This window comes from Heliangelus exortis, chromosome 2 (genome assembly GCF_036169615.1).
Source record: "Heliangelus exortis chromosome 2, bHelExo1.hap1, whole genome shotgun sequence".
NCBI lineage: Eukaryota > Metazoa > Chordata > Aves > Apodiformes > Trochilidae > Heliangelus > Heliangelus exortis.
In genome coordinates, this window is record NC_092423.1 from 129,080,669 (window position 1) to 129,106,903 (window position 26,235).

The 26,235-nt window shown below is 42.6% G+C and overlaps 2 protein-coding genes and 1 non-coding gene across 7 annotated transcripts in view; 1 reads left to right on the forward strand and 2 right to left on the reverse strand.

Moving 5' to 3' along the window:
• The window catches only part of MATN2 (matrilin 2), a 69,175-nt gene extending 51,931 nt beyond the window's left edge, over positions 1-17,244 (forward strand). The window contains exons 10-25 of one of the 5 annotated variants that reach the window (XM_071738020.1): positions 309-431; positions 600-722; positions 1,057-1,179; positions 1,609-1,731; positions 3,008-3,130; positions 3,224-3,346; positions 3,437-3,559; positions 3,736-3,858; positions 4,305-4,427; positions 4,586-4,708; positions 6,785-7,198; positions 9,678-9,830; positions 15,115-15,186; positions 15,747-15,857; positions 16,092-16,187; positions 16,912-17,244. In XM_071738020.1, coding sequence (XP_071594121.1) covers positions 309-431; positions 600-722; positions 1,057-1,179; positions 1,609-1,731; positions 3,008-3,130; positions 3,224-3,346; positions 3,437-3,559; positions 3,736-3,858; positions 4,305-4,427; positions 4,586-4,708; positions 6,785-7,198; positions 9,678-9,830; positions 15,115-15,186; positions 15,747-15,857; positions 16,092-16,187; positions 16,912-16,964 — 2,129 coding nt within the window. In that variant the 3' untranslated portion in view covers positions 16,965-17,244. Of the gene's footprint in view, positions 1-308; positions 432-599; positions 723-1,056; positions 1,180-1,608; positions 1,732-3,007; positions 3,131-3,223; positions 3,347-3,436; positions 3,560-3,735; positions 3,859-4,304; positions 4,428-4,585; positions 4,709-6,784; positions 7,199-9,677; positions 9,831-11,449; positions 11,531-15,114; positions 15,187-15,722; positions 15,858-16,091; positions 16,188-16,911 lie in introns of those variants that run through there. The other 4 variants (XM_071738018.1, XM_071738021.1, XM_071738022.1 and 1 more) reach the window with 4 other exon arrangements.
• Positions 17,245-18,732: 1,488 nt separating this feature from the next.
• RPL30 (ribosomal protein L30) lies at positions 18,733-23,584 on the reverse strand. Its single transcript, XM_071738024.1, has 5 exons — positions 23,451-23,584; positions 23,310-23,360; positions 22,237-22,382; positions 20,107-20,237; positions 18,733-18,900 (listed from the first exon to the last, which is right to left on the reverse strand). Exons 2-5 carry the CDS (start codon positions 23,328-23,330, stop codon positions 18,851-18,853), a joined length of 348 nt encoding a protein of 115 aa, XP_071594125.1. The 5' UTR covers positions 23,331-23,360; positions 23,451-23,584; the 3' UTR covers positions 18,733-18,850.
• LOC139793814 (small nucleolar RNA SNORA72) lies at positions 19,116-19,250 on the reverse strand. Its single transcript, XR_011724811.1, has one exon. It is a non-coding gene; the product is annotated as a small nucleolar RNA SNORA72 (small nucleolar RNA).
• Positions 23,585-26,235: the final 2,651 nt, after the last annotated feature.

The window sequence follows — 26,235 nt, forward strand, 5'->3', positions numbered from 1 at the left end:
AGTTTACTTAAAATGTGGATGTAGGATTTAGGTGCCTTTGGATCAAGAATCTGCATATTATGCACAAATAAAATTCTACAAACTGTAGAACTGGAACAGTGCAGCTTTGCTTAGAAGTAAAGCTGTAAAATTAAAGATGTATGCTTTTGTTACACCAACAACAAAAAGACAGGAGGTACTGTAAATGGTTTGCAGGACTGAGCCTGGTATACTGGCAAGGGCAAAACCATTCAGTAGCTGGGAACTGTAAGACTTTGACCATTTTGTCCTTAACTAATACAATTTTTTACCTGTTAAATTGTTCCCAGGTAAAAATGTCTGCAAATCAGTCAACCATGGCTGTGAACATATTTGCATTAATACTGACAATTCCTACATCTGCAAGTGTCGTGAGGGATTCATTCTGAGAGAAGATGGCAAGACGTGCAGAAGTGAGTGACTGGTATCTATTGAACATTTTTTGCATTTGCATCAGGCAAGGAAAGAAAGGGTTTTTTCAGTTCTGACTGGAAAAAAACCCCAAGCCCCTCCCTTTTGAGATACACATTTTTTTTAATGTGTTTTCATTTGAAATCTATATTTGTATCAATCATTCCCAGGACGAGACATCTGCAAATGGGTCAGCCATGGCTGTGAGCATGTCTGTGTTAATGAAGGTGACTCTTATGTTTGCAAGTGCCATGAGGGTTTTCTCCTGAGAGAAGATGGGAAAACATGCAGAAGTAAGTACCCTGATCATTGCACATAGTCTTCAATCTTGTAAAAAGTACACCACCACCAATTTACTGTTATAATATAGTAGTATTGTTGTACTTGCTAGAAGCTTATAAGAGACTCTCTGGACAGAAATAGTATATTTATTAACCAAACTTCCATGACTGCAGACAAAAAAGACTCAAAAGTTTCCAGGTGCGAAGATTTAGAAGTGTTTGTTGCCTGATTTTTTTCCCCATTTCTTCCAGTGCTATCAGTAGGCCTAATAAAAGCTATCACTTCTCCCTGTTTGATGCATTTGCTGTAGATGTGTTTTAACCATTTATCATCAACTATTCTCAGATCAAGACATTTGCAGTTCAGTTGACCATGGCTGTGAACATGTTTGTGTTAATGCTGAGGAGTCATTCATCTGCCAGTGCTATGAGGGATTTGTACTGAGGGGAGATGGAAGAACATGTAGAAGTAGGTATTCTTATACTTAATAGAAGATTTTTTTTTGTAGTTGGTACATTTGTAGACATGTTTTAAGTACTGGCAACTTTATTTTTTTTTCCAGATAAAGATGTTTGCAATTCTGTTGACCATGGCTGTGAGCATGTTTGTGTGAATACTGATAGTTCATACATTTATCATTGCTATGAGGATTTTGTATTGAGGGAAGATAAGAAAACCTGTAAACATAAGTTATTTTATGTTACTGTATTGTTTGCACTCACAGGTCCACTGAAGAAACATATTTTGTGAGAGGTAGGTCTTCTAATGGGGTATTTTCCCTGACAAAAAGGAGGATAAATTATTTCTGTACTAGGAGCTTATTACTTTTAGTCTTTGAAGGTTTGCAGATGCTCTCATTCATCAAACTGTAGTAAATAAAATCTAAATTATTCCTAGATAAGGACATCTGCAAGTCAGTCAGTCATGGCTGTGAACATCTTTGTGTTAATAATGATGATTCATACACTTGCCAGTGCCATGATGGATTTGTACTGAGGCAAGACAGGAAAACGTGCCGAAGTAAGTAGCTTATCAGTAAAAGAAGAAATTTCATTTTCCCTCTAGTAGATAATTCACTGACTCATTGTGGTCAGAATGTAATATTGTTCTATTTAGATCACAAGAATTCTATGAATTAATTATTGTTTAAACTAAAGATAAATTTCAGAAAATCAGGCAATTTTATGGTTGAATGTAGCTTTTAAAATGTGAATTTAATTTCTAGATTGAGGATGTTGAGCTTTAATCTTTAGCACAGGGTTATTTTAAAATGCCTCATTTTACTTTATGGGTTGAAGTTCTAATTGCCACTGTGTTGTTCTGTGTTATGCATGACTTAACCTGTTCTTTAACTGCTAACTTTTACTTAAATGAAAATTTCTTCTCTATCTGCTATAATGGGATCTGGTTTAGATTTCCATCTCTTAAATGTAATGCTTTTTGAGTTAGAAGATTGTACTCTGTCTTGAGAATTTTTTTACTGACAGCATGAGGCCTCCAGGTGATTTGGCTCAGACTGACATATCTTGTAAAGATATGTTTTTCTTCTCCACATATTAAACCAAAGTATTTTGCTGAAAAGTCAGTCTGAACTTGTCTGTCAGTACCTGCTTTCTATGTGAATGTAGTTCTCCATCAGCAACTGAGGGTGTTTTTCTGTGTGTGGGCTGCAGTGAAAAAGAAATAGGGAATTCTGATAGGTGGCTCAATTTCCTTCTGTACTTTCTCCCCATCTCTCCTTCTTGAAGAGGATTTCAATAACTGGTTTTAACATTGCAGTCACACAAATCCTTCCATCAATTTTCAGCAATACCAGCTAGAATTTGTTTATCCTTTTAAATAAGTAGTTCCTATTCTTCTGGGGTTTGCTTCTGCAGACTCTTAGAACTGATGTGAAGTTGCTAAAGAACTATTTTGCTTCATTCCCTGGGGTGTTTTGTTTAATTTTGTTTTTAGCAACATGAATTGGTGCTTAAGACTGTACTAAAGTATTCCCTCCTTTCACTCTTGCTGCTCTCAATGTAAAGTCCTTCTCTTTAATCTAACCAGATTAATTCCAGAATTATTTATTGCCAGTGGGAGGCCTCCAAACTGTAAAATTCTTTCTGCTGAGATGGTAAAGAACTCAGGCTGCTTGTAAGCTGCCTATCATTTAACTAGCCAGGGATTTGCTTTCAGTTTGCAGGTTTCCATCTTTCTTTGCTCATTGGATTACCACCCCCCCCCCAGTCTTGTTATTTATAAAAAGAGCTTAACTAGAAAACTAAATTTAATATTATGTAAATATTATTCCCAGGAAAGGATATTTGCAAATCTGTCAACCATGGCTGTGAACACACTTGTGTTAATGCTGGTGATTCATTTGTTTGTAAGTGTCAGGAGGGATTCCTGCTAAGAGAAGATGGGAAAACATGCAAAAGTAAGTAGTCTGATATTTATTAGCATACTTTTCTCCTGCACTTATGGTTGTATAGAAATGCATTAACCAGCAAGAGCTGTCACCTGTTTTCAGATAAAGATCTTTGCAAATCAATCAGCCATGGCTGTGAACATGTTTGTCTTAATACTGATGATTCATACATCTGCAAGTGCCATGATGGGTTCCTACTGAGAGAAGATGGGAAAACCTGCAGGAGTAAGTAGCATGAGAACTTAATTTGATGAATTACACAAATAATCAAGGTCTCTGCTGATGCATGTTAACTACCAACTCTTCTGTTTGCAGACAAGGATGTTTGCAATTCAGTCAACCATGGCTGTGAACAACTTTGTGTGAATACTGAAGATTCCTACATCTGCAAGTGTCATGAAAAATTCATACTGAAGGAAGATGGAAAGACTTGTAGATGTGAGTAGCTTGATCTGTAAAAGTATGAGGCTCAAACTTTTATTTGAGGCTTTTAAGCTGTTGTGGCTGTGAGCCACATACGTGTGTATGTTTGTGATTTCCAACTATTTGAGCTGGTTAATAAGAGATGCTGTCTCTCCCTAACAAACCTCACCTCACCAAATCCACCCACTCAGATAAAGATGTTTGCAACTCAGTTGACCATGGATGTGAACATACTTGTGTTAATACTGATGATTCCTATATCTGCAAGTGTCATGAGGACTTCATACTGAGGGAAGATGGAAAAACTTGTAGAAGTAAGTCCTTTAATCTTTGTTTGGTACTTCCTCATCTGTTAATGGAATACACTATCCAATAGCAGTGTGTTATTTGTGTCTTTAGAATCAACTTAATGGAAGTGAGCTGCTTCATGGAAGATTGTTGCCTCAGTTTTTTACATTTTGCAGGTTATCTACTTAGCTAGCTGTGCTAAATAACATTTTCATTATTCCAAGGTGAAAATATATGCAAAACATTCAACCACAGTTGTGAACATGTCTGTGTTCCAACTAGTGATTCATACACGTGTCAGTGTCACAAGGGATTTATATTGAGGTGAGACAGGAAAACATGCAGGAGTAGCTGAAACTTATGTGGGGATCATATTTTGTCAGGCACGAAAGAAATAATAGACTTACTGTCACTAAACATGTTCATGCCTGCTTTGTGTTTGAGAATTTGCATTTCTCTTAACAATTCCCAGGTAAAGACCTGTGTAAATCTGTTGACCATGGGTGTGAGCATGTGTGCATTAACAACAACAGTTCCTACAGCTGTCAGTGCCATGAGGGCTTTGTCCTGAGACAAGATGGGAAAACCTGTCGAAGTAAGTAACTCAGGATGCCTCTCAGCAACTCTTCCCTCACGTTGTCACATCAATGAACAAGGGTGTTACACTCCTCATTCTTCAAATATCGTGTTTGGAGTACTTGAATTTATAAATATGTTAAATAGAATACATACAAATATTTTGATTTTTCCTAGATGAAGATGTCTGCAATTCAATTGCCCATGATTGTGAACAAATTTGTGTGAATAATGAAGATTCATACATCTGCAAATGCCATGAGGGATATGTACTAAAAGAGGATGAGAGAACATGCAGAAGTAGGTACATTTTATTTTAAAAACATTTGTTACTTCAATTTCTAAGGTTACTTGATCACTCTTCAAAAAATGCCTCACTTCAAAAATGATCTGTTATTTGAAAGCTCAAAGCATATGTGAGTGTGATGGAAAATGTCTTGAACAACTCAGTGTGTGCTCTTCTAAGCAAAAAACCTAACAAACCAGGACATTTGTTTTGGTATAGCAGCAAGTATGATAATAATTCTTACCAAATATCAGGAAAAAAAGTCAGTCAAATCTTGTTATCAAGGAATGTGCACTTTAATCTGATTAATATACTGTGGAGTTTTAATCTTTACATACTGCATTTTAAAACATCATTAATTCTATTCACTTCTCTTCTAACAGGACATGCTTAGAGTATGATGTATTTTATCTCATCACCTCTTAATACTTGGAGGAGAAATCCTTCTACTGAAAATCAGTGAAAACATGGATGCTTTAGCTGAGGAGACTGTTATTGCCAAGATAATGGCAGCATATTCATGGCTGATGTCAATCCTAACTAAAACCATTGACCATGAACTGCTGCCCTGTCCTGACTTAGATAATGATATTGAGGTGGTTTTTGATACTCATATTCATTGCATTTCCATTGCCTTAGTACACATGACACGTTTTCCCCAGATGACTACAGAGAGGAATTCTTGGACAGTAGTTTTAAAACAGAGATTGTCTAAGAAAAAAGCTCAAATTTTAAAGCTGAAAATTCCTTACTCCTACACTGACTTGATAACAGACATATTCAGCAGTTTCTGCAGTCAAAGTAACTTCTGCTGCACAGTTCTCATTTTACAAACATCAGAAATGAGTGGAGCTCAGAGTTAATTTGGTCCAGACTAAGATTTACATCTTACATTCCTTAACATGGCACATTCTTCCTGAGAGTCATATTGATCAAATAGGAGGATCAATCTATCTATCTATCTATCTATCTATCTATCTATCTATCTATCTATCTATCAATCTATCAAGCCAGCCCCTCTCACTAAGCACTCAAGTTGATGCCTGCTGGAAAAGACACATAGCAGAACCAGGCTGCAGGTTCAAAGACATTCTCCAGTCCCCACACTCCCTGATCTTGTCAGGAATGCATGGTGCCTACAAACTGCCTTGATTTTAAATGCTCACTTGCCAAAAAGTATGAGGACTCACTGTCAGTCTCCTGACCAACTCCCAGCTTTAAAAGTTAAACCAGGAAAGGTTAATTTCAGAAATACATAAGCCTTCTACTTACAAAATTGTTAGAGAATTAAAACAAAAAAAAAAATTACAAACAATTCTGATCCCTGTTTAGCATCTAGGCAGAGTTCTGGTATTTACTCTCTCATCTATATTTTTTGTACTGTTTTTCTGCCACTAGAGGTTTAAATTTGTGCTATAAAAACTCTTTTGTCTGAACTTGGACCCCAGGCTTGACCCTCATCCTAACCTTTAGGGCAGGCTACCTAACCCTTCTCACTCAGACTTCACCAAGCCCTTAGGCTTTTGCCTCGCTGTTCCCTGCCACTCCCAACAGAACTAGATTTTATCCTCACGTATGTGTGGCTTCACTGACTCATTTCTTTGTACCACTTTTACCTTTTTGCTACTTCTGCAACACAAATGCTCATGTCACTCTTCAATGTCTTTCAGTGCTGATCAAATACACAAATGTGAAGTTAGCATATTGGCCTATCCCTGGAAAAAAAGATGGAAACTGTTTCTATATTCTAGCTATACTCTTCAGTTATGCAGTTCTCTCCACTTAACAGTAATTCATAAAATTTGCTGCTTGTTGCTGTATTTTTAAGAATTGCAATAATTCTGCAGAGCAGTATGCCTCAGTAAGTATTCACTGTGGTTATATTTTTGTTAAACTCTCAGCCATAGGCACCCTCTTAGCTTTTGATATAGATTGTACACAACATATTAGACACACTGGTAAGGTTGGGTGAAGTAGGAACAAGGTGCTCTAGATGATCTCTGAGTTTATGCAGTCCCTGGCTATCTAGGTCCCTTTTTCAGATTTGTGGAGTGTTTTCATCATCTGACCACTCTGCTGCTGTTTCACAGGATGCACTGAAGGCCCAGCTGACCTGGTGTTTGTCATCGATGGCTCAAAAAGTCTCGGAGAGGATAATTTTGAAACTGTAAAACAATTTGTCTCAGGAATCTTGGATTCACTTGAGATTTCACCCAAAGCTGCTCGAGTTGGTTTGCTTCAGTATTCCAATGAAGTTCGCACGGAGTTTACATTAAAGCAGTTCAGCTCAGCCAAAGACATGAAGAAAGCTGTGTCACAAATGAAATACATGGGGCGAGGCTCCATGACAGGACTGGCACTGAAGCACATGTTTGAGAGAAGCTTCACAGAAGCAGAGGGAGCAAGACCATTTTCAGCAAATGTCCCTCGAATCTCCATTGTGTTTACGGATGGACGGGCCCAGGATGAGGTCTCCATGTGGGCTGCTAGAGCAAAGCGAGGTGGTAAGTGAAGATGGTTTTGACTTTTGATGGTTTTTGTGAAGAGATAAGATATGATAATACTATGGATGTGCTACAGAGTGTGCTGGTCAAGAGAACATTTGCCATAGCAGTCCAGTTATTGACCACTGTAGCAGAACACTGGATCTTTGGTGTTCACAGGAGGCTTTGCTACAAGGGATGCAGCTCAACCCTAGTGCAGGAGCCATGGTGAGTGTCACACCACTGGGGTTCTGTTCCATCCACAGGTAGTGGTACTAACCCCTGGCATGCCATGCAGTGCCCTGAACACACCCACTAAGGGGGAGGGACATTTGAGACAAAGATTGTGCAACACTGAGAACATGTCCCTTCAAAATAGAGAAGTCTGTGCTCCTGAGGAGAACTATTATAATAACTGGTTAATTTCATATGTTCTCTATTTTTAACCAAATTTGCAGTGCTCATGTTGTTCAGGAAGGAGGATGGGTCTTCTTAGAAAAGGATATAGCTTCAGTGCTGTCTTATCTTTCTGTTCCTTATCATGTGATAGGCTGAAATGTTACTGAAAACTGGTGATTTTTAATTTAGAATATGTCTGGGCAGAAATCTATCCTCCAGAACACCCATACTACAAATCAGAAATTTTCAGCTGTTCTGCAGAATCAACTGAAAATCTTACAAACTTTTCAAGAAAATGAAGGATTCCTTTTTTCTTTCCAACATGTGCTCTATTTTATCAGAAAGTGTTTTAAGAACCATGGCTGATGTCCCACAACGCAGAGTAAATAGCCAGACTTTAGAAGATGCTGCACATCTTTTTTCTGTTGTTGTTTTATTGGCTAGATATCAATCACAGCTTGGTACATGATTAGCATTGCTTTGGTCAGGACTGATACCTCTCTGTAAGAAGGGAAAAGTGCCCGAGGATATGAGAAAACCGTGAGCTAACAAGGGGGGCATTACCAGTAACAAAGTGGTTTTAAAAATATTTATAATATTTTAAAACATAACCAAATATTTATATGCTATCTAGTAAGATCTGGGAAAGTGCATAGAAGATTAACAGGACTGAAGGAGGAAAGAAGTACAAGCCAACATTGGTACTTGCTGAATGAAACCACAGCTCTGGACTGCTTAACACTGATATTTGTAATGCTACAAGCCAAATCCATCCCCTGTGTAATTTCTGTGTAGGCAGTGTAGTAATGCTGAATATGAAATTGGCCTTGAATGCTTTATCACTGATATCTCCAAGTCTGTAAAAACCAACAGACCTCAGCATGACTGGTCCATTCATTAAGTTGAATCAGCTTCTGGTGTTTTACTTTCCTGGCTGAAGTGCAATGGTAGGCAGATTCATGAGGAAAAGTAAGGAGATGCCTACATTAAAAGCTAAGGAGTTGGAAGATGCATATTTTTTGATGTTATCAGGCCCAGGGTTCTTCAGCAAAAGGGGTAGAGTTGCAATTCAGTGAGTGTGTAGCTGTTACTACCCCATGATAATAAAGATACATCAAACCTCCTCATCCTAAATTTTCCATGAAAACAATCAGCTGAGAAGGCAGGTGAATCTTATGAAAAAGCTTGAAATACAATGAAGCTAATAGTAGTATAGAAATCACAAAATCAGTACGAGTTGTGGATACTTTCTAATGAAATGCATCAGATCAAATGTTCATGAGAATAAAGCAATAATTGCTTAAAAAGGTGATACTGGAGTTCACTATTCTGTCTATTAAATACTTGTTTAAAATCTGTCCAGGGAGAGAGCTGGGAACCACTTCCTCCTTCCCTCCTTTCAGAGTGAAGAAAACCACAAGTATGCATTTACTTTCTCCCTAGCACCTTTGCTGGGGAAATACTTGTTCCAGGCATCCCTGTTGTAAGGTTATTTCCCTACTAGCCCCACAAGTCACTTCTCCCCTGTTCTTACCCTCACAAGTCTGGGAACCTTTGTAGTGCCTCACAGCTTACCAGTGTTACTTAGACTGCATGTATCTAATCTCAACATGCTCTGAGGATTTTGGTGAAACACTAAGCTTTTATATTTTTCATAAAAAAATTACTGCCATCGTTCAGGATTCTGCCCCATTTGCTAATATATAACAGGTCTTCCCTTCAACCCAGTAATCAGCTTTATTCTGCACACCTACAATACACAGGCACACACAAACCAGGAACTTGAAGCTCAGCTGCGAGGCTGATGTGATTTTCTTTGATGTTTTGCAGTAACATTTACTATTAGTAGTGGCCAGACAACTGTCATCTCTTAACTTAAAATCTATCTGCAAATTTACAGCAAAGCACTGAGTTCCTACACATCTCTCAATCACTAAAGCATATTAAGCCTTCTCAAAACCAATTTTGAAGTTACACAGTATATACATTTGCTGTGCTCTCCCATTCTCTCTCTGACTAATGCTCATATTTTCCTTTCATGGAGGAACAAGGGTTTAGAACTGCTCATGTAATAATTATGTGCAATTTCTTTTGAATCCAGGTATAATTATCTATGCCGTTGGAATAGGAAAAGCAATTGAGGAAGAACTGCTGGAAATTGCTTCAGAGCCACCATACAAACATCTCTTCTATGCTGAGGATTTTACAGCTCTGGAGGACATAAGTGAAGAGCTAACAGCCCAGATCTGTGAAGGTATTCCACTTTCACTGAGGTAGAAGAGGAGGGAATGCTCATAGATTATTTGCAGACCACTGCTGTTACAGTATGTAGGTCACAAATCATTGGTGTCAGACATGCCTGGCGAGGCATTTGTCACTCTTTGCAAGGCATATGTCACTCAAGGTAATTTTCCTGCCCTTTAATATTTGAGGAACATATACCATTAATCTATCACCAGGTAAAGGCATATAATAATGGTCTTTATTTTCATAAAATGTACAGTTCTGTGCCGGAAGGCTTAACCGCTCCCTTCTCTTTCTTTTTCTGCAGTCAAATCAGCCATATGCTGAACCTTGCCCCACCAAAGAAGCATGATCTGCTTCATTAGGAATGTGAGAAAATAATCAGGGATTTATAATGTCCTAGTGAGAGCAAAAATCACTCTTTAAGACCAGTGGCAAAAAACCTAAACCACATCAAAGCAAATCATCAGGAGTTGTGTGTATTTATAGAAGACTACAAATAGTTCATTGAACACACATGTTGGTGTGACCAACAAAGAGTGGATCTCAGTTATTTATAAACTCTGAAGTTTTGCTCCACAATAGTGGAAGGCTTCATCTTCCTCCCTCTGGCACAAGTAGCCTTTATATACACATTACCAGCTGAAGTTTCAGAAGGGGCAGGGAGGAGAGGGAATGTGAGCTGGGGCAAAATCTGTTCAGCCAGGGAGAGGACAGCAAGTCTTTCCCATTCCCCCAGTTCCAGGACTCTATTTGTGCATTCAAATTGGCACCTGAAGCAAAATTCAGAAACGTCACTGGGAATAGTATTAATCTAGAATTGTTCAAGATTAATTCCTTTTCACTAACTTTTACTTGGCCGGAGTTAAATTCAACCAGGTTTTATTTTCTTCTTTAATGTTACTGTGTAAATCTGGCTGGCAAGCAGCAATGCCTTTCTTCCTTATATAGATATCAAGGAAGAACCTGGGAAAAAAAAACAGAATATGAGCATATTTATTAGCTTGTATATTTTTTGTGTTTCTCTCAGTCCTAAGAATTCTTAGTTCTGTATTTCTGTAATACAAAGTACTATGATAGCATGTAACCAAGTCTGTTCAATTAACAGATTAGCTTGCTGATGACAGCATGTCACCTCAGAAGCTTGGGGAGATGCCAAAGCCAGAACTGTCTGGCAACTGGTGTAATAATTCCCTCATTAGCAAACTCAGGCTCAGTGATGGTAATTGCATTCCTCAGGCATCCACAGTAGTGTTTAGGAACAGTGATTTTTTTAATGCTTGCTTTGGTTGTTTGTTATTTTAAACTGCATTACTTACCATATGAAAAATAAGTAAATCCTGCCCCTTTGTGGCTGTTTCTAGACTGGGCAGAGCTGGTGCCTCCCAGCTTCTGCCTACCTGCTCTCTCACCAACAGGCAATGCCTCAAACCTGTGACTTGAGGACTGACCCAGCCTTGTTTTTCTGGACACTCCAGGCCATTGCTCATCAGTTCACTCCACCAGGAATTCTGCCTCCAAGCTTCTTACACAAACTGAAATTTCATTTTTTGTTCCTGCTTCTGTTTTGGTTTACAACCTAATATTTCTCCCTCCCTTCCAATAGCAATAATTTCATTTCTACTCCAGCCTTGTTATTCAGCTGAGGCTTTTTGAGGCTCCAGCCTGGGAGGGCAGTGGGGACCCTCTGAACATCCACTGACAGAGCCTCTCCTCCCACCTCAGCTGCGGATGGGCTGTGTATTTCCAAGCAAAGCAGAAACCCTCCAAATCTCTTTTGGGGTAAGGCTTTCCCTTTTATTCTGGAAGAAAGCATCAGCCTTGTAGAATAGGTGCTGATTATTCTTGATAACCACTAGTTAAAAAAAAAAAAAAAAAGTGTTTTCCTCTTAATAAGAGGAATTCAGTTGGAAGGGTCCCATACATTGCCTTCCTTACTGTTAATTTCTCATCTGCCTGAAAGCAATAATAAGGCTACAGCAATGTCATACATAATACAGTCATCATGACTGCCTCTTCACCCTTGTTCTGAGCATGTGCATCATGGGAGCCTTTAGTTACACAGACATGTACTATTTTTGTCACAAGACCCCAGCCCTGATCAGATGACAGTACTCACCAGCTTGCTGGTTAACATTCTGTTCTTCTGAATTGCAGCTCTTTATCACTGCTGTGAAGTCAGCCACTGCTTTTGAAGACACTTTTTTGAAGACACTTTCTCACAAACTTTTCCTAATTAAATACTTAGAACACTAAAAACAAACACCCAAGTTAGCACTGTTCCCCAACAAATTTTACTATTTTTGTTCATTGCACAACTTCACCAAGGGACTTGGAGTTAGAAGCCTCTGTCTACTACTTGTCTGATTATTCACAGCTTTTACAGAGGTCTTAAGATCAGAAATTTTGGGGCCTCAGCCAGTTTCTGGAACCTGAAGAGGAGTTTCTGAAATGCCCAATGACTGTCCCAGACTGGAGACCTTCTGAGAGCAGAGTAGAGGGGGAGAATCACATCCCTCAACCTGCTGGCCACACTTCTCTTGATGCAGCCCAGGATACATTTAGCTTTCTGGGCTGCACACGTACACTGATGGCTCGTGTTGAGCTTCTCATCCCCCAGCACCCCCAAGTCCTTTTCCTTTGCTCTCAAGCCAGGCACTGCCCAGCCTGTATCAGTGCTTGGGATTGCCTTGACCCAGATGCAGGACCTTGTACTTGGTCTTGTTGAACTTCATGAGGTTGGCATGGGCCCACCTCTCCAGCCTGTCAAGGTCCCTCTGGATGGCATCCCTTCCCTCCAGCGTGTCAGCCACACCACACAGCTTGGTGTCATCAGGGAACTTGCTGAGGGTGCACTCAGTGCCACCATCCATGTCACCAACAAAGATGTTAAACAAGACTGGTCCCAGTGCTGATCCTTGTGGGACTCCACTTGTCACTGGCCTCCACTTGGACGTGGACCCATTGCTCTCCTGAGACCCCACCTGGAGTACTGCATCCAGTTCTGGAGCCCCTATTACAGGAGGGACATGGATGTGCTGGAATGTGTCCAGAAAAGAGGATGATCAGAGGGCTGGGGCACCTCTCCTATGAAGACAGACTGAGAGAGGTGGGGTTATTCAATCTGTAGAGAAGAGGGCTTCAAGGAGAACTTATTGTAGCTTTCCAGTATCTGAAGAGGCCTACAAGAAATCTGGCAATGGACTTCTTAGGATGTCAGGTAGTGATAGGACTAGGGGGAATGGATTCAAACTAGAGGAGGAGAGATTTAGATTGGAAGTCAGGACAATCTTCATGAGTGTGGTGAGACACTGGCACAGGTTGCCCAGAAAGGTGGTGGAAGCTCCATCCCTGGAAATTTTCAAGGCCAGGCTGGAAAGGGCTCTGAGCAACCTGATCTAGTGAAAGGTGTTGGGGGGGTTGGAACTAGGTGATCTTAAACGTCCCTTCCAATCCTTAAAATTCTGTGATTCTATGAAAATCTGAGTTCCTTCACCAGCAAGTTCCCAGCCTTTTTGATACATTAACACTGCAGTTCTGCCCACTAAACTCTGGTCTTCCTCAACCACGGATCTCAGGCAAAAAGGGACCTGGGAGTCTGGATTGGCAGGAAGCTGAACATGAGCCAGCAGTGTGCCCAGGTGGCCAAGAAGGCCAATGGCATCCTGGCCTGTATCAGGAACAGTGTGGCCAGCAGGTCCAGGGAAGGGACCAGGGTGTGGTGAGGCCACACCTTGAGTCCTGTGTCCAGTTCTGGGCCCCTCAGTTCAGGAAGGAGATTGAGGTGCTGGAGCAGGTCCAGAGAAGAGCAAGGAGGCTGTGAAGGGATCCAGCACAAGTCCTGTGAGGAAGGGCTGAGGGAGCTGGGGCTGTTCAGCCTGGAGAAGAGGAGGCTCAGGGGAGACCTCATCACTCTCTACAACTCCCTGAAAGGAGGGGGTAGCCAGGGGGGGTCGGTCTCTGCTCCCAGGCAGCTCTCAGCAAGACAAGAGGGCACGGTCTCAAGTTGTGCCACGGGAGGTTTAGGTTGGACATTAGAAAGAATTTCTTTACTGAGAGGGTGATCAGGCAATGGAATGGACTGCCCGGTGAGGTGGTAGATTCTCCGTCCCTGGAGACATTTAAAAAGAGCCTGGATGTGGCACTCAGTGCCATGGTCTGGTAACCGCAGCAGTAGTGGATCAAGGGTTGGACTTGATCTGGGGCCATTTCCAACCTGGCTGATTCTATGATCTCTGTTCATTCTGTGTTCTCATGCTCAATCATTCCAGTCTTCACTTAGAGGACCTCATCTCCGTTCCAGTGCAACTTAGCACAGCTGCACATTATCCTGCATCTGTCAAAATTCACCAGACCAACAGAGATCCTGATAGCCAGAGCAAACCTGTGGGGCCCTGCAGCATCTTCCTGGTGTATCAGGAAACTTTGCACCATCACCCTTTACCCTCATGCACCCACTTTCAGTGAAGGAACTCTGGATATATTCACTGGGAGATGCAGATGCTCCATCCAATCCCCTGGCATAGCTGATCAAGTCGTGCAGTTAAATGTATGTTCTTCAGCTCATCTAGGCCCTACAGTTAATCGAAGGTGAAGCATTTATTTTCTGGGAAGCACCAGTTCTTAAGGAACCAAACTGCCTCTACACCACCCTCTTGCGGCAAGAAATATGAGCAAAGAATGACTCGAGGTGTATACCTACATATCAAGCAGGTTGTTTCTCTCCAGGTACCCTTTAACTAAAAAGATGGGTATGTGGAGTCTGAAATAAATTCCTATATTTTAAAGGCCATTTTTCATAAATTACAAGTTTGTATTTTTGCTTTTAAGTTTAGTGCATCAAATAAAATCTACTGCACCCTTCTCACATAAACACTTCTCTCTGATCAATTTCCCATTATAAAGCAGAAAACTGCAAGTAAGAAATGTTTTCCTTCTCCAAGCCATTTTTATTTATATTGAGCTTACCCCAAAACAGTGATGCATGTCAATGAAAGACACAATTGTCTCTTAAGGACATAAAGGAGGCTGCTGTTATTTCAGATTGCTTCACTACTATTCATAAAGTACCTCTGGTTTTGGTAGAGTTCCTCTGGTAGTCTGAATTGAAAGGCAAGTCCTGGAGTTTCCATCAACAGACATCTCCTAACTGCATGGGTATGAGGCATTCTCCATGTGTTACAAGTGACAAACTCCCAAGTTACTGTTAACACACATCTCCCTTTCTAGGGAACATGAACATTTTTATTGTGTCTCTTGGGATCTCATTTCCTTTGGCACTTTCTTTCTGCCAGCCTTGAAAGAATCAGCTCACCAGCAGGATTCATCTTCTGGGAGACTACGTAAGACTGGTCCACAGCCTTCAGGTTGGCTGCTTGAACTCAGTGTCCTGCTGTCTCCCCAGATCCTTGCTAAGTTGCTTCTTAATGCTGCCTTCTGTAAAGAACTCCAACAATTCACCTACGGGAGAACAGTTCATCACCTGCCCCTTCCTTCCTCCTCCAGGCCTCTCTCCTTTCTGCACTTCAACTCTGCTTTACACAAAAAAAGTTGAGATATTTTAACAAATGCATGGCTGCCTGCTTCTTACACCATCCAAATTAATTACTTGATGGGGAAACTTCTGTTTCAACACCGTGCTTGCTATGCTGAAGCATGTTCAGCTTTCAGTCACTTTGCTCACAGGAGCCTTCACAACTCCCTTTCAGCTCTGCAACCCACAGCTTAAATCATCTATACAGTACATACAGCCTAAAAGCTCAGTGCCTTCACACCTTTGTATCCCAGTCCTCTCTATGAATGACCCTCACTGCATTCAGTAAGCTTACTCACTAATTAAGATCTCAGCGCATGTGAGTAGAAAAATCACTGTATACTTGAGTCAAGTGGGTCTGATTTTTAGACTTTTGGGGGTGGTTTCCTGCAGGATCCGAATCAACCACAATAGCCCTCACAGATGTCATTGCCTGTCCCAACCTCGCAGTACACTACAAGTATCTCTTTGAAGACAGTCACACTCACCCAACAGGAACAACAGGTAATCAGGTTACCTTAGTTTAGAATGATCCAGACCACTGTCTGAATATATAGGCCTAAGTGTTGTGTACTGTTTTCCAGCACTTATAAGAGCATTCCTTTGGATGTTGATCTGTTTTGAGAACAGGAAACTGTATTAAACCTGCTCTGCATTTATAAGTCCTTATAATTTCCTCCCCCACCCCATTTAATTTATTCAGCATTTAGCCTACAGTTGATGGTTTCTGTTTTTCAGCAAAATCTTCTCAAGATAGAGAACAGTGCAAATGTGAAAACCTTGTGACATTCCAGAACTATGCAACCAATGAAGTAAGAAAACTCACACAGAGATATATCCTTTCAGAATAATTATTTCTTACATATAAGAGGCAGGCTGAAAGAAATGCATCAAGAAATGACCATGCATCAAGTCTAAGCTGTCTCCATAGCTCACTGCTGTAATGAGAAGTACTTAACAGACATTAATCTCCAAGAAGCAAGGCTTTTCAGACTTGAAATCTGCCTGCCCTTCATAGAAGGGACCAAAATATTAGTAAGGATCTTAACATTCAATAATCCCTAACAGTAACACTTTCAGGGACAGGTAAGAAATGACTGCTCAGATTCAAGAGTAACACTGCTTTGGGTTATTTCTTCAGATGGCTTCAAAAGTAGCATTTACTGGTTACAGGAGTCAGAAGAGAGGTGTTTCTCTCATCTGGTGAAGAACCAGATGCAGTGAGTCATTTAAACAATACTCCAAATGGCAAAATTCAGAGGACTGAAGTCTGATTAATTTTGCATGAACAGATACACAGATAAAAATTGTTGTTTTAAAGTGCAGTAAGATTAAGAGTTGTGTCATACTGCTCTGTGTAGTAATGAATGGGGCTTCATACAGCTTTTGAGAAGCTGATGAAACCAGAAAATGTGGGAGAGTATTATATCAGAAACCATTGGGAATCAGAGGGTAAAAAAGAGGAGCAACAAGAACACGTTTATGGACCACAGCAACAGCTGACACTGTTTTACTGTTAATGCATACCATCATTGCTCTTTCCTTAACTTTTGTCTACTGGAAGAAATGACAAAGAGAATGGAAGACTTGGAAAGCAGGCTAAAACACTGATTAAAAACTTAAGTGTGTACTACACTGTTTATTTATACGTACGAATCTGTCAGAGCTATTTTCATAAACTGGTTAAAAATAAACCCTTGTTCCTCACGTTGAAAAGAGTATTTTGGATCCCTGCATCTACGTATTGTTGTCTTGCATTGACTGCTGATAAGAAATGTTGAAAATTTTATATATGTAAGCAATTCAGCAACTATCAAGAACTCTAAGCACAACTAAAAAAATAAAATAAGCTACGCAAAATAATAAAATGCTGTTATTTTTTGAAGTGAAACTTCTGTGTTTTAAAGTCATTTTAGGGTAAAAGTTTATTTGGTTTGCTTTTATTTCCCTCCTCCACTCTGCTAGTATTTTAAGCACCCTAGTTGTGTTGATATAGTTCTATACATACACATATATGTAAGAACAGAACAAGTGGGGCAGCATTTACAGCGATCAGGTTTCAGTTTTTCAAACAAGTAAACTGCTGAAATCAGTTCAAAGCAAAAACACAAATTTATGTTTGTGTTGAAATTGTGATGAAAGTGAATGCACAAAGGGGGAAGTCTGCCAGATTATAAGGGTATCAAATGGCAGAGTTTCAAGTATTTTGTCTTGCCCCATCCACACCATCTAACTTCTCCCTACCATTCCTTGGTCAGCATTTGGTGATTCTCCAATTTTTCTGAATGCAGATAGTATTTAACTACAGAATTGTTTTTTGGGCAATACAAGTAGCTCTGCCCCCTCTTGTCACTTAGACATAACAACAGCAAATTGCTTCCAGCCATTCAGGCCAGCTAAAGTGCCTTGAAGTTTTACTCCTTTCCCATGGCAGCAATGGCACACATCAGGTAGCTTTAATTTCACAGTGACTGCAGTATCTTACACTCTCTTGGACGGATACAGATCTGTGGTTTAACAGCCAGAGACACCAGCACTCTGTCCTTGGCTCTGACACACAGATTTACCTCTTAGAAAAATCTCCAAATGCAAACACAAAACAGTCTACACCAGAAGCAGCAGTTGTTGCAACAAAACTAGATTAAATGCTCTCAGATAAGCTAAGGAAAGCTCATGGATACATGACAGAAAGCTTTAAAAAGATATGCTGAGTTTTGGCATACTTTGTCAAAAAGGACACAAGTTCTGCAAGGACACCAGTACCTACTGATTTTCATTAGGTGTTCCTTTAACCACGTCAGCAAAGTACTGACACCTCTATTAACAATCACTGGTCATAAGGAATATCCTGCACTCATGCAATCCAAGATCCCAATGTCCTCAGTGACTGGGTAACACCAACTCATCTGTTTCTAATGTAACATCTTCAAAAAAATGACACAAAGGGACTAACTTAAAATCAGCTTTGAGAAGACAACTGGTATCTTATAGAAAGTATGATGTGATACATCATGTGTAGCAGCTGTCCAATTTGCCATTTGACAGACATGTATTATTTTGGAAGGAAAAAGACAAATGGGATAATTTGCATTAGTATTTAGTGAATGACTTAGTAAAAACAGCATGAATTCTCTTAGTGTAAGTAAACCCTCTGGGGTCCTCCACCAACACCCCAAATTTGCTACTGAACCTCACATTACTTGTTTTTGCATCAGCACCCCAAAACCAAAAGAAACCCTTGTATGTTGGCACCTGGCACCACACTTGCCATGATCAAGTCTTGTTCTGCTTACCTCTCAAGAGTCACAACTTCTGGATAAAGAAACAGGCAAGTTTTGTGCTGTGAAGGTTATTTCCAACAAAACAGGAAACACAGCAGTGGTAATGAATCTTCATTTATATACTTTGTTCCCTAAAACCAGCAAAGGTATGATACAAATTTTTCTTAAAACAGATTTGTAACCAGTTTTATTGTAGAAATAACACCTTTACAGCATTTACTTCTCGCTGGTTTGTTCTGGCATGCTTCTAATGATGTCAGAGTCACCTGTAAAACAAAAATACCTTGTTACAAGAGGACCCACAGAACGATCTGTTTATAGGAATAAACCAAAAAGTAAGAATAACCCAATACAGTGATTCTACAAATACAGAACTCAAAAGCAATAGTTTGTCTAGAAAAGAAAGCAAAGTATTTTGATGACTTGATAAAAGTACTTATATTTTGCTAATCCATACCCAGCATTTTTACAGTGCTTAGGTACCTGTCACTAGCATTTACAAAGCCAGTACTAGAGCAACAATCTAGTCCTGGAGGACACAATGCAGGGTTTTGCTGTAGCGAATGTCTAGCCTCCCCTGGTCACAAACAGATCAGGACAGCGAGAATATTCGCATTACACAGCACTAAGATTTACTTGCAGTTCCTTCCCCACCCAAAAATCAAGCCTAAAACTAACATTTCACAGCAAATACTGGAATACAAGCAAGGTAAATCAAGTTTCCTGAAGAAACAGCAATTCCAACAGAGGTCACCTGAGGAACATTTGGTGAAAGTTATTACAGAAATCATTAACTCTATGTGTATGCATTTTGTTTAACAAATAGAACTAAAGATTGATTCTTCTCTTAAAGGATTCTGGAGAAAGGATTGTGAGTCACCTAATTCTGGTGTACATGAGGAACTTGAACAACTCCCTGGAAAAAGCAGTGCTACCAAACGAGTAGCTACATACAGATTTACAATTTAAAAATTTAAAATTTAGTATGACTTTCAACCTAAGATTAGTATCCACCTGCAGATACGTTATTTTTTCATACATCAATTTGGGAAGCAGGAAAACTCACAATTCTTTGGTTTAGATTAAGAAGTCAAACAAGGCTGATGTAAACAGCACGTTCCCACAAGCTCACATTCAAGCTGACAGGCTCAGAAACATGTACCATAAAGCTGTGTCCCAGCCACTGAAACTGCATTACAGACCAGCAAGTAGACCAAACACAAGCTCCCAGGGTTCAGCAGCAAAAGGAGCTATGTGCAAAAACAAGCAGCAGTAGTTCCAGGTTCTAAGAAACCAGAACTCACAAAAGGACAACGGGATCTTGTTCAGAGAAGTTTAATTAGAGTTAAACCTGACTGGAACGGACAGCAAAATGTGTCATCACGCCTGCACATCCCTTGCTCAGTGCTGCCCCTCAGAGGTGAAGGGAGGAACCAGTGATCAGAGTTCTGCTGTAGCGCAGCAGCCCTTACCTGGGTCGATGATGGCCAGCGTGCACACCCGGTAGTACTTCCCGCACGCTGTGCCCAGCTCGATGTTGTTGCCGCTATAGTGATGGACGCCGGTCTTGGCAAGCATGGCGTAGTACTCAATCTCTGACTTTCTGAAAGGCAACGACGGGGTGTTAACAGCACTGACACCCAAATCCCACTGATGTGATAGAGCAAGAGCAGCTTTAACTCCAATCACATTTAAATGTTACAAAGTCATCTTTCCCACACAGAAAACACCAGTTACTTGGCAGACTCAGGAACCCCAACCCAGCAGCACACTGGGGGTGTGATAGCACCAAACCCACTTTCAGAGTGCAAATCTTCAGGCTGCTCCTACTGCTCATTTCTACAGAAAGGACAGGGATTGGAGATGTATTGAGAGAATCAGCTGCTCTTTGCCCTTCTAGTGATCCAGCAACAGATGTGGGACCAGGTTTTCAGTGGCAGAGCAGGGGCTTTTTGGTATGCAGCTCCCAGCCTGCTCCTGCCCTCCTCACATTCTTGCACATTGTCCAAGATTGATTAAAACCTGGTTACAGCTCCTGTTTGGGGGGCAGAAGGGAGTTCCAGCAGCCACACTTGCACTGCCACAAGAGCATCTCTGGCACTGAAGTAGAATCAAGAGGCTGGGCACAGAGTGGCTGAGAGCAGCCAGGCAGAAAGGGACCTGGGAGCCTGGATTGACAGGAAGCTGAACATGAGCCAGCAGTGTGCCCAGGTAGCCAAGAAGGCCAATGGCATCCTGGCCATGCAGACAGTAAAAAATTTTTTATGGTCAGCAGGTCCAAGGAAGTGATTCTGCCCCTGTACTCAGCACTGGTGAGGCCACACCTTGAGTACTGTGTCCAATTCTGGGCCCCTCAGTTCAGGAAGGATATCGAGGTCCTGGAGCAGGTCCAAAGGAGGGCAACCAGGCTGGTGAAGGGACTCCAGCACAGATCCTATGAGGAGAGGCTGAGGGAGCTGGGGCTGTTCAGCCTGGAGAAGAGGAGGCTCAGGGGAGACCTCATCACTCTCTACAACTCCCTGAAAGGAGGTTGGAGCCAGGTGGGGGTTGGTCTCTTTTCCCAGGCAACCCTCAGCAAGACAAGAGGGCACGGTCTCAAGTTGTGCCAGGGGAGGTTTAGGTTGGACATTAGAAAGAATTTCTTTACTGAGAGGGTGATCAGACATTGGAATGGGCTGCCCTGGGAAGTGGTGGATTCTCCATCCCTGGAGATATTTAAAAAGAGACTGGATGTGGCACTCAGTGCCAAGGTCTGGGAACTGCAGCAGTAGTGGATCAAGGGTTGGACTTGATGATCTCTGAGGTCCCTTCCAACCCAGCCAATTCTATGATTCTATGAATGTTATAGGAGCTAACCCAAAGTGCATACATGATAACCATTATAATGCTGATCCCGAACAGGCAGATGCTGAACAGAGATCTGGTTGCTGCCAATTAAGAAAGAAACTGTATTTTTCTCTTTTTAACACTTTTTTCTCTCCCTTCTCTTCCAATTTCCACCAGGATATTCTAGTGGTCAATACTGTTCCTCAGGCACCTCTGGGATCCACATGCTAACATCCTACAAACTGCAACAGTCCTGCCATCTCTCGAGCACCTAATTTTGCTTTTCTGCATTTACAGTTTCTTGAACCTGTCAGTATCCCCTGGTGACAAACAGGGGCCCAGAAATTCAACACAGAAAATGTCAGGAAGTTAGTAAAGGATTTCACTCTCAAAAAAAGAAGTTTTACAGACCAGCAACGTAATTTCTGTCTTACTTGGAAGGCAATTTTTGTGTGCTTCCAGTAATACTTTAAATCAGTGTTAATTACCAGTTTTCCTATCTGTAATATTACTTCCAAATATGCTATTTGGAAAAAACACAGGAATTCAGCCCCATTATACTTTTAATGAAATAAATCACCGTGTGAAAAGCTACCTCACTCGTGTGAACTCTTTGTTGTAGAAAGCTGGAAAAATGCTGGGAAGCCTTCCAACACATTCAGACCCAAGATCATTACACACCAAAAAAACTCATCATTGATTACATAGCACTTTGGAAAAAGTGAGCAATATGCCTTAGTTTTAAAGAGAATTGTTTTTTTCATACACCTGCTTACCTCAGAGCAGGACAGTTGTTGGCTAGGATGACCAACTTGGCTTTGCCCTGCCGAATCATTTTCAGAGTCTGTTTGTATCCTAGCACATATTTACCACTTTTCATAACCAGCTGAAGCCTAGAGTTTATGGACTCTAGGGACTTTTTCTAAAACAAACAAACAAAAATAGAAAAGCATTAATGTATGCTACATACTGCGAAACTGCAGAGGACATAAGAAAATGACATTCCAAATGCTATCATTTAGCAATTTCCCTATAATATGCAATTCATAATAAGCCAGCCTACTGTGTGAGTCTGAGAAAGCTCATGAATAAGGGGGTTGCTGATGCTTTCCTAATTTCATAAAAATAATCTTTACCCATTTTATCTTACAACTGAAAAAGATCTCTTAAACGATTGTTGTTGCTATCTATGCTAAATGGTAGCATCTGGATGTATCTGACAGGTCTTCAAAGCTCAGCTAGTGAAATTCAAGTAAACACTGCTTCTTCCTCGTAAATCTAAGCCAGTTTTGTTACACATCTCTTCCAAGGACAGACAATACTAGCATTATATCCGTTAGCAAAAACAAATAATTGCATGCAACATGAGCTGAGACCCCAACAAGAGAAGGCGGTGCTCAGGACACAGAGCGTGCATTTGCAAAGCCGACAGCCACAGTGTAACAAGAAACCCCCGCTTGCCTGAGCCGCTTTAGGAGAAAGGCAAGAAGATACCAGGAAATGCAAAAGCAGAGCCCCACCCGCAGTAGGAACTCAGTGCCGGCTCCCCCTTCCATCAGGTACCACAGGGACCCTGTAAGCAACCCGGGACCGGGCACAGGAGGAAACCAAGGGCAGAGGAGCCGCTGGTAGGAGGCGGCAGGGCGGCTGGCAGCCCGGGAGGCTTTGAGGGCCGCGACAGGCGACTCCGGCTATGCCCAAGCACCTCGCCGCAAACCATGCCGGTGCCCACTCCGCCTCCCCGCCGCGTAACCCGCCGCGCTTCCTCGCCCCATTCCCGCGCAACGCCCGCCGCTGGCTGAGGCCGGGCCGCCGCCACGTGAGGCCGGCGCGGCCTGCTCCTACTCACCGTCTTCTTCGCGGCCACCATGTTGCTGCCTCGCGAAGGGTCGGGCGGTAACTGGAACAGAGGGGTGAACCGGGGGGAGGGGTTAGCACCGAGCAGCGGACCCCGCGCCCGCCCCCGCCACCCCGGCCGCTCCCCACTCACCGGAGACGCGCCGCCAAGATGGCCGGGCCGACAGAAAGGAGCGAGATCCCACACGGCATCGCGGGTACCGCCGCGGGAACTCTCGCGAGAGCCGCGAAAAGCCCCAAGCCCCTCCCTGCCTCCCGCCACCGACGCGCACGGTCCCAAGGAGGGGGCGGGGCCTGACGGGGAGGGGGCGGGGCCTGGTGAGGGATGGGAGGAGCCTGGAGCGTAAAGGGGCGGGGGGGCGGGGCCACGCGGCCGCCATGCCGGGAAGGGCTGAGGAGGTCGGGGGTGACTGCCGGGGCCGCTCCGGTCGCCCCCCCCCCCCCCCAAACACGTGTGCTGTACGTTCTCCCGTGTTTGACAAAGCGATTTTAAATGCACTTTTCCCGTCATAGGGGGGTTTGCGGTAGGCTTCAGGTGCTGCTGAAGGAAGCCCCTTGTAGGGAGTCCGAGGGGCCTAAGCCTCCCAGCCCCTGCGGGGGTGTCACTGCTGTCACAGGGAGGAGATGGAAAATTACGGTACAGGGAAAATAAATCTCTTCGGCGTCACAAGCCACTGGAGCGATTGACACGCGTCCTGGTCTGACCACATTTTTCTGCTGGAAGCGCTGAGCGCTTGGTTTGATTCAGAAAATAACGGGTTAAAATGTAGAAGGCCAGCGAGTCCCTATGACTCCACTCATTTATCTTGGTAACAGATAACAGGAACAATGTACAGCTGAGCATTAAGCAGGCAGAAAGCAGTTTTGCTGTCTGGATCCCCGCCAACTCAGCAAAGGTGAAAAGGGAGAGGAAGACTCGGAGCCTTCCCCCATGAGACCCCTGCCCGCGACCACCAGGGGACGGTGCGCATGCGGAGATGGATGCAAACTTATTTAATGCTGATTTGAATAACCTCGCTTCTTGTATGCATATGGATGTTTCTGTAACACATATGTACAGCTTTGTGTGATAAATAGCTGCCTGCGTTTAGCTGCGGTGTGCAGGTTAGGAGGAGAGATCCCTCTGGCACACGGCGTTTCAGCCAACATCCCGCTTTACCACCTTCCGTGGGTCCTGAAGTTTGTTTCCACACATCAAGTTTCTGTAAAGCTGCAGCACCTTTGTGTCGCCAGGCCCGATGCTGCCTGCTTGCAGCTCCGGGGTTTGCTGGGGCAATGTCACTGCTCTCCTGCCTGGCTGCCTGGTGGCCTTGGCCAGCTGGAGGGCAGCCCCATCCTCTGCTGCACTGGAGTCATGGTGTAGGGAATCTCCTGCCAGCCACGGGCTCTGGCCTGTGTGTCCATGAAACTTGTCTTGCTGGACACACATGAGCTGGCTGTGAACATGGCTGACATGAGGTTCCCAATGTCAGGCTAGGAACAGTTGCATTCAATCCCATGGTGGTGCCCAGCCTAGAACAGAGTCTTAGAATGTCAGGTTGGAAGGGACCTCTAGGATCATAGAATCATAGAATTGGCTGGGTTGGAAGGGACCTCAGAGATCATCAAGTCCAACCCTTGATCCACTACTGCTGCAGTTACCAGACCATGGCATTGAGTGCCACATCCAGTCTCTTTTTAAATGTCTCCAGGGACGGAGAATCCACCACTTCCCAGGGCAGCCCATTCCAATGCTTAATCACCCTCTCAGTAAATTCTTTCTAATGTCCAACCTAAACCTCCCCCGGCACAACTTGAGACTGTGCCCTCTTGTCTCAATGAAGGTTGCCTGGGAAAAGAGACCAACCCCCACCTGGCTCCAACCTCCTTTCAGGGAGTTGTAGAGAGTGATGAGGTCTCCCCTGAGCCTCCTCTTCTCCAGGCTGAACAGCCCCAGCTCCCTCAGCCTCTCCTCATAGGATCTGTGCTGGAGTCCCTTCACCAGCCTGGTTGCCCTCCTTTGGACCTGCTCCAGGACCTCGATATCCTTCCTGAACTGAGGGGCCCAGAATTGGACACAGTACTCAAGGTGTGGCCTCACCAGTGCTGAGTACAGGGGCAGAATCACTTCCTTGGACCTGCTGACCATAAAAAATTTTTTACTGTCTGCATGACTAGGAGGACCAGGAGGATCATCTGGTCCAACTCTTCAACTACTATTGTTTGTATTGATATGTCTCAGCACACTGTCAAGGGGAGAGTTAAATCTTTCCAAAGTGGGGGAATCCACCACTTCCCCTGGGAGACCATTCCAATGTCTGCCTGTCCTCATAGTGAAAAATTGTCCTCTTGTGTTCAAGTGGAAAGAATATGGGGATCACCCTGAGGGCAAGGGACAGAGAGCAAAGTCTGAAGCTATTCTCTGCTTACCCTCTGTCCCTGTCAGCAGGCAATGGATACACCTCAGGACTTGCTCTTTGTCAGAGCCACTGAGTGCCTGAGATGGTAACAGATATTGATCAGCTACCAACAACCAACCAGGAGGTGTTGGGTGGTGTCATTAAGGGGGGGCTTTCAAGTTGCAACCTCTGCTGAAGCCACTGCAAGGGGAAGGCAAAATATCTTTAGCTGTCCTTCAGATGCCAGAGGCCATAGACTAATCCTGAAAGACAAGATTCAATTCAGAAAAGACTGACCTAGCTTTTCAAAAGCTAGGCCTACATTTTTATTTTACCAATAAGACCGAAGGACACCATTTTGATGGGATGAAAATATGCAGAAACACAGTCCTGTTTATCCTTACATTTTCAGTTCCTTCAAAATCTCTACACAATTACACAACATTTTGTGAACACCTGCAGCCATTATTTTCTCCTTTTGCACTTGTTAGAGCTATTAAAAGTGACAGACTGTGTTCTCTGATAATCATCATTACAGCA

Coding starts and splice junctions, on each gene's coding strand:
- RPL30 (XM_071738024.1), bottom strand. CDS start 23,330: ATGGTGGCCGCGAAGAAGACG. Junction 22,383..23,309: donor TGGTGGCCGCGAAGAAGACG/GTGAGTAGGAGC, acceptor TGTTTGTTTTAG/AAAAAGTCCCTAGAGTCCAT. Junction 20,238..22,236: donor AACAACTGTCCTGCTCTGAG/GTAAGCAGGTGT, acceptor GTTGCCTTTCAG/AAAGTCAGAGATTGAGTACT.